General features: G+C 39.5%; 1 protein-coding gene across 1 annotated transcript; it reads left to right on the top strand.

Moving 5' to 3' along the window:
- Positions 1-1,155: 1,155 nt before the first annotated feature.
- LOC121457375 (interferon-induced very large GTPase 1-like) lies at positions 1,156-12,243 on the top strand. The gene is given in 4 exon segments (XM_041666046.1): positions 1,156-4,839; positions 4,841-5,165; positions 11,091-11,609; positions 11,612-12,243. Coding segments are annotated over 4 exon segments (5,160 nt in total).
- Positions 12,244-12,719: the final 476 nt, after the last annotated feature.

Here is a 12,719-nt window from a genome sequence, read left to right on the forward strand (position 1 = left end):
CATTTTGCATTATACATTTATTGGGGGCTAGAAGTAGAATACAGTGGTTGGAATGAAAATGATACTTGAATGTTTGTTCCACAGTGGTGGAAATTCTTTTTTTTTTTTTTTTGATTTTTCGATACAGGATTTCTCCACAGCTTTTGGTTCCTGTCCTGGAACTAGCTCTTGTAGACCAGGCTGGCCTCGAACTCACAGAGATCCACCTGCCTCTGCCTCCCGAGTGCTGGGATTAAAGGCGTGCGCCACCACCGTCCTGCTAGTGGTGGAAATTCTTGAGAAGAATTGGTAGTTGTGGACTTGTTGAAGGTTTGTCACTAGGTATGAGCTTTGAGGTTTTAAAAGGCCCCAGCCATTCCCTACCTTTCTCTCTTTGTTATGGTTTTGTCTTAAGACAAGAGCTCTTTTCTACTGTTCCAGTATTATGTCTTCCTGACTACTATCATCCTCCCTGCCATAATGGTGATAGACTCTAACCATGTGACATCACAAGCCCAAAATTAGACATTGTTTTTGTAAGTTGCCTTGATCATTGTGTTTTATCACATCAATAGAAAAGGTTCTAACACAATATCCTAGGGCAAGAGGAAATGTTAGAAGCAAGTGACCAAGCATAAAACAGAAATTCATTTATAATGATAAGAGACCAACACAATATTACATAATTTCATTTGTATTTAGGAAGATATAAATTACAACAGTCAACATAGTTTTCATAGAAACAAATACAGAAATGTTAATCAGGATAAGGAAATTATTTTTTTGTCAAATAAAAAGGTGGTTGTCACCTCTTAATGTATTAAAAATTTCACCATTAGTGATTCTGGCTTCAGTCAATGCAGAAGGAAATACCTGAAGCCAGTCTATTATACTGAAGCTCTTAATGGCAGCTAGACATATAAATTATGTACAGTAAACAGAAAACAACAGGACAAAAATTCTAAGTAAACATAAATTAGACAATTAAAAGAAAGCATAGAAGTCTTCAATAACAAGCCTCCTAAGAAGACTTACACTTTGGGTCACACGGATCAGTTATCTTACATTTGGACACAGATTAAATAAGTATCTGTTCTTCACAGAGCCATAGCATCAACGAAGCACGTTCATTCCAGAAGCAGAAGGCAGCTAGATCTTCAGGAGAAGCTGACCAACATGGGGTTGTCTGTTGACTACTGGCTGCCTAAGCTTCAGAAAGACCTGGGTGTGACTAGTGCCCTGGACTTACAACACTTAGGAGAAAGAGAGCTCCAGAAGCTGAAGTCCCAGATACAACACACATGGGAGGAAAAGGCTCTGGAAAAGCTGCTTGACATCTCACAGCCAAACGGTGTTGCAGAGTTCCAGGAGACTCCAGAGGAGATGATAGAGAGCAAACAGCAGCAGGCAGGACAGGCACTGCAGGAACTGACAGCCTTGCAATCACAAGGGAAACACAGAGAAGACAAAGAAGTTAAGAAAAAAGAAGCAGAGCTGAGACAAGCAATGGAGATCCCTGAAGAATGCTGGATGGATGAGGCAAAAGAACAGTCACAGTGCTTCACCCATGAAAATAAAGAGACTAGTAACCAGAAACATAATGAAAACAGCAAAGCAGAAATGATAGAAAAAGGACCTTTCTTAAGCTTACTACAACACCTAGGCCTAGAACATCACTACCCAAAAAAGATAAGCAGAGCTGACTTCCATTTGATCTGCAAGAGTTCTATACACAAGTCCAAACCAGCATCTGAACAGGAACTTCCCTTCTATTTCCTACAAAAGCTACTGATGCTAGATTGTGGGTTCAGACATCTGGTCCTCAAAGAGGCTGAAAATGAAAAAACCAATAGTTCTTTAGATCCCTGCAATGAGGAAACTGATACTTTTGATCCATTCGAAGACTTGTCTGATGACAGAGATGAACCTACTGATCCTCTGGACACAGAGTCCCAGACACGCATTCACCCAATGGACATCCAGATGGCCATTTTCCACTGTGCAGATGATCTTGCCAGGCAATACATTTTGTCCAAACTCTCCATTTGTCAGTTTGCACTCCCCCTTTTGGTGCCAAATCCAAACACCTCTCAAATGGAATTCTTTCTCTGGTCTCTCAGACAAATCAGGAGAAGTTGGCAAGAGTCAAGTAAATCACCACAGGACAAGAGCTACAGTCACAGGAATCAGCAGATATGCTGTGTCTCTACCCCCATGGTGTCTTTCATTAGAGTTGGAAATGACTTCTCTGCGTCCAAATCTCAGATCATGAACTCTCTGCTCAGTAAAGGTGAACACGATGTGTTTTTTCACAGGTTCTGCAGAGAAAGCAGCAAATATTGTCTCCTGATGGAGGGAGTGGTGGAGATCTCCTGGTTCTGTCCTGGGGAACAAGGTGAGGACACATTTGATAGGTGTATGGCCTTCACCAATCTTCATGGAGATGCCAAGGACCATAGGCAACAACTCAGCTTCCTGCAGGATATCTCTTCTGTCATTGTGATGGTCATGTCATCTTCTGATGACAAGAAAGAAAACCAGAATATTGTCAGACACTTGAGTGAGTCCTCAATACCTCTATTGTGTTTGTTGGATGATAAAAAAATTGTTTCGGTCAATAATTCTGGTAGAAGAGTAAGAATTGGCATCAGGAATAGAAATGGGGCAGAAATAACAGAAGAACTCATAACTGCCATAAAACATTTATTAAAATACTCTAATACTTCTTCGAGCTTAGAAGATTGTTCACAGATGGCTCGAAAACAAGGATTCCTGGTTGATGAAGACCAGAAAGACTGCAAGAAAGCTAAATAAAAGGCTGAGATTATAACGGCCCTACTAGCAAAACAGACATTATCAAAGATAAAAGAAAACTTACTACAACTTCAGGGAAATCTCTGGCATATTTGGTATAAGAAGGACAAAGAACTCTATTATCTGACAGAAAAAGGAAATCGGAGTACTGAACAACATAAAAGTGATATTGAGGGAGAGAAACAAAAAATCCACCTTCAACAATTAGAAAAAGCCTTTCCTCTCAATGATGTAATGTGCTCTTTCCTTAAAACTATTCAAGAAAATGAAGAAACTCCTTCCAAAGAGTATATCTTGACCTGGTTGAATCTGATTTTACATAACTTAACTAAAGATCATTTAGAAAAATTACAGGAGAAACAAAGGTCTTTGTGGTTATTAGAACAAATAGAAGGGCATAGAAAGTATGAAAGCAACTTCTTGATTGACCAGCAGAATCAGATAGAAGCCATCACCAAAGAGATTTATGACTGTACATTTGGCATTGAGCACCTACTCCGAGAAGTTGCCCAAATTTATGAAGTTCTGGAAGAAACTTCCTCCCCTAGAGACAACATTATTCTCTGCCTCCCCCAGATTGCTGCAGACCTGATGGTAGCTGGTCTTCCCATTGAGCTGATGGATGGGGATGCTTCATATGTGCCTCTAAAGTGGGTGGCAGCTGTTTTTGACAAGCTCTCAGAGACGCTTGGAGACAAAAGGTTGTTTGTTCTCTCTATCCTTGGCCTACAGAGCTAAGGGAAGTCCACCCTACTGAATGCACTGTTTGGGCTGCAGTTCACAGCCAGTGCAGGCAGGTGCACCAAGGGGGCCTACATGCAGCTCCTGAAGGTGGAAGAGACATTCACAGAAGAACTTGGCTTTGATTTTCTGCTCGTTGTAGACACAGAAGGACTTCGGGCTCCAGAACTAAACAGCAAATCCCAGAATTGGGACAATGAGTTGGCAACATTTGTTACTTGTCTTGGAAACTTGACTCTGATCAATATTTTTGGGGAGAATCCAGCAGAGATGCAGGATATCCTACAAATAGTTGTTCAGGCTTTTCTCAGAATGAAACAAGTGAAAATCTCCCCAAGTTGTATCTTTGTCCATCAGAATGTGGGAGAAGTTACAGCTAAAGACCAAACTATGGAAGGACGAAGGAGACTGGAGCAGAGACTGGATGAAATGACAGCATTAGCTGCTGAGTTAGAAGAATGCTCAAACATAACCCACTTCAGCGATGTAATAAAATTTGATGTTAAGAATCATGTCTATTACTTTGCTCACCTCTGGGATGGCAATCCCCCAATGGCCTCACCCAATACTTATTATAGCTACAATGTCCAGGAATTGAAGAGTGTGATTCTTCAGACTGCCCAGCAGGAATCCAGGGGAAGGATCAAGAAAATCTCAGATATAAAATTCCGAGTTCAAGATTTTTGGAAAGCCCTGGTCAGTGAAAATTTCATTTTCAATTTCAGAAACACTAAGGAAGTCATAGCCATGAACAAACTGGAAACGATATATAATCAATGGACCTGGGAGTTGAGGAGTTATGTTCTGGAATTACAGAACCAGTTGAACAATCAGATTCAGAATTCAAAAATAAAGACAATCACAATCAATACACTAGAGGGTCCACTTCACAGAAAATATGAAACCATTAAGAAAGAATTTGACAAGTATTTTGAAGAAGATCCAGAGAGTGAAATATTGTTTCAGTGGAAAACTTATTTTGAGCAGAAGCTACAAATGCTTAACGAATCACTTATTTTAGATACCAGAAAGAAAGGCAATGAGCTTATCAATCTTAAACAAAGCCAAAAAAGACTAGATAACCAAACGTCACAATATGAAAATGAATTGTTAGAGAAGAGCCGAGAATTGGCTTTGAGTGTGAAGGGTAAATAATTCAGTGATAAAGAATTGCATGAGAAATTCAATCAACTTTGGACAAATTGGATCTCCAATGTGACTCCAAGTGTTCCTCTTGTGACAGATCCTAACATTGATTTGGATTCTGAAAATATCCTTCTGGAGCATTTCAAGAAAGAGAAAAATTATTACAGAAAAATTAAAAAGGGACTCTGGAGACATGTTTGAAATAAACTATGACAAACATATCCAAATGAAAAAACGACATGGCTTAATCCGCATGAGTTTAGAAACCTCACATAAAGAATCTATTAAAATTTTTACTTCTAATATTGATTTAAGATTTAATGAAACAATCAAAAATATTTGGAAGCAACAGTGTGGTTACAATCAGAATGATTTCCATGAAATCCTGAGGATAGTAGAAAATGAAGTGAAATCTCTTCCCCAGGAGGAGGACTACATATTAACCAGAGACTACATCATTGACTTATCCTTGTGCTTATTCCAGAAAGCATCAAAGATTTTCTTTTTTTTTTAATTTATTTATTTATTAAGGATTTCTGCCTCGTCCCCACAACCGCTTCCCATTTCCCTCCCCCTCCCCCGATCAAGTCCCCCCCCCTCATCTGCTCGAAGAGCAATCAGGTTTCCCTGACCTGTGGGAAGCCCAAGGACTGCCCACCTCTATCCAGGTCTCGTAAGGTGAGCATTCAAATTGCCTAGGCTCCCACAAAGCCAGTACGTGCAGTAGGATCAAAAACCCACTACAATTGTTCTTGAATTCTCAGTATTCCTCATTGTCCGCTATGTTCAGCTAGTCCGGATTTATCCCATGCTTTTTCAGACCTAGGCCAGCTGGCCTTGGTGAGATCCCAATAGAACATCCCCATTGTCTTAGTGTGTGGGTGCACCCCTCGTGGTCCTGAGTTCCTTGCTCGTGCTCCGTCTCCTTCTGTTCCTGATTTGGACCTTGAGATTTCTGTCCGGTGCTCCCGTGTGGGTCTCTGTCTCTGTCTCCTTTCATCGCCTGATGAAGGTTAATATTCCTGAGGATGCCTATGTGTTTGTCTTTGGATTCACCTTATTTAGCTTCTCTAGGAAAATGAATTATAGGCTCAATGTCCTTTATTTATGGCTAGAAACCAAATATGAGTGAGTACATCCCATGTTCCTCTTTTTGGGTCTGGCTTACCTCACTCAGGATAGTGTTTTCTATTTCCATCCATTTGTATTCAAAATTCAAGAAGTCCTTGTTTTTTACTGCTGAGTAATACTCTAATATGTATATATTCCATACTTTCTTCATCCATTCTTCCGTTGAAGGGCATCTAGGTTGTTTCCAGGTTCTGGCTATTACAAACAATGCTGCCATGAACATAGTTGAGCATATACTTTTGTTGTATGATAGGGCCTCTCTTGGGAATATTCCCAAGAGTGGTATTGCTGGATCCAGGGGTAGGCTGATACCGAATTTTTTGAGAAACCGAAACACTGCTTTCCAGAGTGGTTGCACAAGTTTGCATTCCCACCAGCAATGGGTGAGTGTACCCCTTTCTCCACAACCTCTCCAGCAAAGGCTATCATTGGTGTTTTTTTATTTTAGCCATTCTGACAGGTGTAAGGTGGTATCTTAAAGTTGTCTTGATTTGCATTTCCCTGATCGCTAAGGAAGTTGAGCATGGCCTTAAGTGTCTTTTGGCCATTTGAAGTTCTTCTGTTGAGAATTCTCTGATCAGCTCAGTGCCCCATTTTATAATTGGTTTGATTAGCCTTTTACGGTCTAGTTTCTTGAGTTCTTTATATATTTTGGAGATCAAACCTTTGTCAGTTGCAGGGTTGGTGAAGATCTTCTCCCAGTCAGTGGGTTGTCTTTTTGTCTTAGTGAGAGTGTCCTTTGCTTTACAGAAGCTTCTCAGCCTCAGGAAGTCCCATTTATTCAATGATGCCCTTAGTGTCTGTGCTGCTGGGGTTATACATAGGAAGTGGTCTCCTGTGCCCATGTGCTGTAGAGTACTTCCCACTTTCTCTTCTATCAGGTTCAGTGTGTTCGGACTGATATTGAGGTCTTTAATCCATTTGGATTTGAGTTTTGTGCATGGTGATAGATATGGATCTATTTTCATTCTTCTACAGATTGACATCCAGTTTTGCCAGCACCATTTGTTGAAGATGCTCTCTTTTTTCCATTGTATACTTTTAGCTCCTTTATCGAAGATCAGGTGTTCATAGGTTTGTGGGTTAATGTCAGGGTCTTCTATTCGATTCCATTGGTCGACTTCTCTGTTTTTATGCCAATACCAAGCTGTTTTCAATACTGTAGCTCTGTAATAGAGTTTGAAGTCAGGGATGGTAATGCCTCCAGACAAACCTTTATTGTATAAGATTGTTTTGGCTATCCTGGGTTTTTTGTTTTTCCATATAAAGTTGATTATTTTCTTCTCCAGATCTGTGAAGAATTTTGATGGGATTTTGATGGGGATTGCATTGAATCTATAGATTGCTTTTGGTAGAATTGCCATTTTTACTATGTTGGTCCTCCCAATCCAAGAGCAAGGGAGGTCTTTCCATTTTCTGGTGTCTTCTTCAATTTCTTTCTTCAAAGACTTATAGTTCTTGTCAAGTAATTCTTTCACTTCCTTGGTCAGGGTTACCCCAAGGTATTTTATGCTATTTGTGGCTATCGTGAAAGGTGATGCATCTCTGATTTCCCTCTCTGCTTCCTTATCCTTGGTGTATAGGAAGGCAACTGATTTTTTGGAGTTGATCTTGTATCCTGCCACGTTACTAAAGCTGTTTATCAGCTGTAGGAGTTCTTTGGTAGAATTTTTGGGGTCGCTTATGTATACTATCATATCATCTGCAAATAATGAAAGGTTAACTTCTTCCTTTCCAATACGAATCCCCTTGATCTCCTTATGTTGTCTTATTGCTATTGCTAGAATTTCAAGCACTATATTGAAGAGGTATGGCGAGAGTGGACATCCTTGTCGTGTTCCTGATTTTAGTGGGATGGCTTTGAGTTTTTCTCCGTTTAATTTAATGTTAGCTGTTGGTTTGCTGTAAATAGCTTTTATTATATTTAGGTAGGACCCTTGTATCCCTATTCTCTCCAAGACCTTTATCATAAAGGGGTGTTGAATTTTGTCGAATGCTTTTTCCGCATCTAGTGAAATGATCATATGGTTTTTTTCTTTCAGTTTATTTATATGGTGGATTACATTGATAGATTTGCGTATGTTGAACCAGCACTGCATCTCTGGGATGAAGCCTACTTGATCATAATGGATAATTTTTCTTATGTGTTCTTGGATTCGGTTTGCCAGTATTTTATTGAAGATTTTTGCGTCGATGTTCATGAGTGAGATCGGTCTGTAATTCTCTTTCTTGGTTGGGTCTTTTTGTGGTTTTGGTATCAGGGTAACTGTAGCTTCATAAAAGGAATTTGGCAATGACTCTTCTGATTCTATATTGTGAAATACCTTAAGGAGTATAGGTATTAATTCTTCTTGGAAGTTCTGGTAGAATTCTGCATTGAAACCATCTGGTCCTGGGCTTTTTTTCGAAGGGAGATTTTTGATAACCATTTCTAATTCTTCGCGAGAAACCGGTCTATTTAGATCATTCACCTGGTCTAGGTTTAGCTTTGGTATATGATACTTATTTAAAAAAATGTCCATTTCTTTTGTATTTTCCAGTTTTGTGGCATACAGGCTTTTGTAGTAAGATCTAATGATTCTCTGAATTTCCTCTGTGTCTGTGGTTATGTCCCCCTTTTCATTTCTGATCTTATTTATTTGCGTGTTCTCTCTCTGTCGTTTAATTAGTTTGGATAGGGGTTTGTCGATCTTGTTGATTTTCTCCAAGAACCAGCTTTTTGTTTCATTGATTCTTTGGACTGTTTTCTGTGTTTCTATTTTGTTGATTTCAGCCCTCAGTTTTATTATTTCCAGTCTTCTACTTCTCCTGGGCGCGTCTGCTTCTTTTTTTTCTAGAGCTTTCAGGTGTGTTTTTAAGTCCCCAATGTATGCATTCTCCGTTTTCTTTAAGTGGGCACTTAGTGCTATGAACTTTCTCTTAGCACTGCTTTCATTGTGTCCCATAGGTTTGAGTATGTTGTCCCTTTATTTTCATTAAATTCAAGGAAGACTTTAATTTCTTTCTTGATTTCTTCCTTGACCCAGGTGTGGTTCAGTAGTTGACTGTTCAGTTTCCATGAGTTTGTCGGTTTTTTGGGGGCAGCGTGGTTGTTGCCTTCTAACTTTAATCCGTGATGATCTGATAAGACACAGGTGGACACTGATATTTTTTTGTATCTGTGGAGGTTCCCTTTGTTTCCGAGTATGTGGTCAATTTTTGAGAAGGTTCCATGGAATGTTCTATAGATGTCTGTTAAGTCCATTTGCTTCATTACCTCCAATAATTCTCTTAATTCTCTATTAGGTTTCTGTCTGATTGACCTGTCCCTTGGAGAGAGAGGTGTGTTGAAGTCTCCTACTACTAGTGTGTGTGGTTTGATGTCTGCCTTGAGTTCTAGTAATATTTCTTTTACATAAGTAGGTGCTTTTATATTGGGGGCGTATATATTCAGGATTGAGACGTCCTCCTGATGAATTGTTCCTGTTATGAGTATAAAGTGACCGTCTCGGTCTCTTCTGATTGATTTTATTTTGAGGTCAGTTTTGTTAGAAATTAGTATGGCCACACCTGCTTTTTTCTTAGGACCATTTGCTTGAAAGACCTTTTCCCAACCCTTTACTCTGAGTAGGTGCCTGTCTTTGTGGTTGAGATGTGTTTCTTGCAAACAGCAGAATGTTGGATCCTGTTTTCGTATCCAATCTTTTAGCCTGTGCCTTTTTATAGGTGAATTGAGCCCATTAATATTAAGTGATATTAATGACCAGTGGTTGTTTACTCCGGTTATTCTTATTGCTTTTGGTAGTAGAGATTGTGAGTCTCCTTTCTTTGAGATGTGCTCGTGACGGGTCATTAGATGCCTGGGTTATTGTAGGCAGTGTTGGCAGTGTTGGATTCCTTGGGTTGCGATTTTCCTTCTATTACTTTCTGTAGGGCTGGATTTGTGGCTACGTATTGTTTAAATTTGTTCTTATCCTGGAATGTCTTGTTTTCTCCGTTGATAGTGAACGATAGCTTGGCTGGGTATAGTAGTTTGGGTTTGCATCCATGGTCTCTTAGCTTCTGCAGAACCTCTATCTAGGACCTTCTGGCTTTCATAGTTTCCATCGAGAAGTCAGGTGTAAGTCTGATCGGTTTACCTTTATAAGTTACTTGCCCTTTTTCTTTTGCAGCTCTTAATATTCTTTCTTTAACCTGTATATTTTGTGTTTTGATTATTATATGGCGAGGAGATGTTTTTCTTTGATCCAGTCTGTTTGGTGTTCTGTATGCTTCTTGAATATTTAAATGAATATCTTTCTTTAAGTTGGGAAAGTTTTCTTCCATAATTTTGTTTAAAATATTTTCTGAGCCTTTGAGCTGTGACTCTTCTCCTTCTTCTATTCCTATTATTCTTAGGTTTGGTTTTTTATTGTGTCCCATAGTTCCTGAATGTTTTGTGTTGAGAATTTGTTGGCTTTGCTGTTTTCTTTGATCTGTTCGTTTATTTTCTCTATGGTGTCCTCAGCATCTGAGAGTCTTTCTTCTAGCTCTTGTATTCTATTGATTATGCTTGTTTCTGTAGACTCTGCTCGTTGGCCTAGATTTTCCATATCCAGCTGGTCCTCAGTTTGTATTTTCTTCTTTGCCTTCATTTCAGTTTTCAATTCTTGAACTGTTTCCATTACCTGTTTGATGGTTTTTTCTTGGTTTCCCAGGGTATCATGTACGTATTTACTCATTTCTTCAAACTTTTTGTTATACTTCTCATCCATTTCTATAAGGGCATTTTTTACATGTTGTTTAAGGGACTCTATTATCTTCATAAAGTCGATTTTTTCCACTTCTTCTGTGTTAGGTTGTTCAAATACTTCTGTTGTAAGATCATTGGGTTCTGATGTTTTCATGTTGTTTTTCGGATTATTGGGTGAGTTCTTGCCTTGGCGCCTGCCCATCTCCTCCTATTGATCCTATCCAATGGATCCTTTAGAAACCGGATCAGGTTTCCCTGCTGGCCAAGGGCTCTGCTTACAAAATGCCCTCACTCTCTTTCGTGGTTCCTGCTGCAGGCCAAGAACCCTCTCACCCCTCCGAAGGATCTTCAGGACAGGACCAGGCTCCCCTTGTGCCAGTGACCTGACCAACCAAAGGCCTTCCTCTTTGATTCAATTGTAGTAGGGCAATCTGCTCTCCTTATTGCACGCCTGTCCCAGCTGCTTGGGTCTGGTCTCCGCTGCACCGCGTCTGGCGCCACCGCCGCTGCGCCCAGTCTGGCGCCGCTGTGCCGCGTCTGGCGCCCCCGCCGCTGCGCCTCTGTGCATCAGCATCAAAGATTTTCAAGGAAATGCATGAGGCATTCAAGATGGCAAATGATCCTGTGAACTATATGAAGAGAAAGAAAGATGATTTTTTCATGAGTTTTAAGATGCACTGCAAAGGTACCACCTCCATCACATCCTTTGTTGACTTCCTTTGGCTTAAGCTTACTCCTGCTATATCTGCCACTGTATGGAGGGAAATGGTTAGTATAGTAACTGGGGATATGCAATCCATGTGCCCTGCATTCAATGGAAACAGGGCTAACCTGGAGAAACACATTCTCATTTCTCTGGCAGAAGAAGAAAATTTTGAGAAGTACTGGAAATATGTTCATTATCCAGAACCATTTTTTAGAGAATACATTACAGAGCACATTATAAGGTACTGCTCAGAAAAAGGTGAGAAATTAAAGACATTTTTAAAAATAAGTTTAGAGGACATCAAGAACATCATCCTCTCTGCTGTTCAAAATGCCACAGAAGTAACTAAAGATGAAAGCAGCACTGCTTCTCGCTGGTTGGATTTTTCTGTGATCATCTAGGGAGCAACCTGATCTTTCCAAAAAGAGACCTGATAAGCATAGAGCACCTGGAGATAAAGGACACTGAGTTTCTCAAAGAAGCCATGAGTGCAGCTTTGGATCCTGCAGTGAGGAAAGTCGAAGAGGACTGCTCAAGTAAGCCCATAGATGAAATGGTTCCTGACATTGAGAAAATTCTCTCTGCCCAGCTCTGTGGCTGCTGGAAACAGTGTCCTTTCTGTAAAGCAGTTTGTACCAACACCATTCCCGAACATGAAGGAGACCACAGTGTGTCACTCCACCGTCCTCAGGCTGTACGTGGAGCTAAATGGAAAAAAACAGAGGACTTTGTCATTGAATTCTGTACTAGTTTAGTAGCAAGTGATTATCCTTTTTTTGTAAATGACTTGCAATATTCATACAAAAGATATCGAGAAACAGGAGATAACTACACCAGGTGGAGCATCATTCCAGACTCATCTACCCAGCCATACTGGAAATGGTTTGTCTGCCACTTTAAAACAGAGCTAGAAAACAAATACGGCAAAAAGTTTATTGAAAAAGGAACAATACCAGATTCATGGTTCAAAATCACAAAGCAAGAAGTACTCGATTTCTTAAAAAGTCACAAATAGAATACTAGTAGTTCCAAAGAAATTTCAAATTAATCAAGGGACCCTAATATCAATTTAGGACCTACATTCAAGATACCTTATAAATCAAGAAAGTAACCATTAATAAGCTACTATTTCCATATTAGAAGATTTTCTACTAAGAAGATTTTTGCAATGTGTTTATTATTCCTGCTTCATATATAATGTACTATATATATGAAAATATGTATAGACCAATATCCTATCAATAGTCTACTTCACAGTTTATATTCTTAATGTTTCTTTAAGCATATAGCATACACATGGAAAGTTATGTTATTAGACAAATATTCTAGCCTTTCAGGCTGCCACAGATCTCTAGATACACTGATGGAAAAGTCTTTAAAATACTTGTCTGAGGAAAAGCCTTTAAGACGATTTTCCCCTCTTTAAATTATAAGAAACCTTGCCAACTTTAAAGTAACAATCTTCCTTGAGAATTGAGGATCCCAAAGCAG

This window comes from Microtus oregoni, unplaced genomic scaffold (genome assembly GCF_018167655.1).
Source record: "Microtus oregoni isolate MIOR12 unplaced genomic scaffold, Mior012 000016F_ref0000370, whole genome shotgun sequence".
NCBI lineage: Eukaryota > Metazoa > Chordata > Mammalia > Rodentia > Cricetidae > Microtus > Microtus oregoni.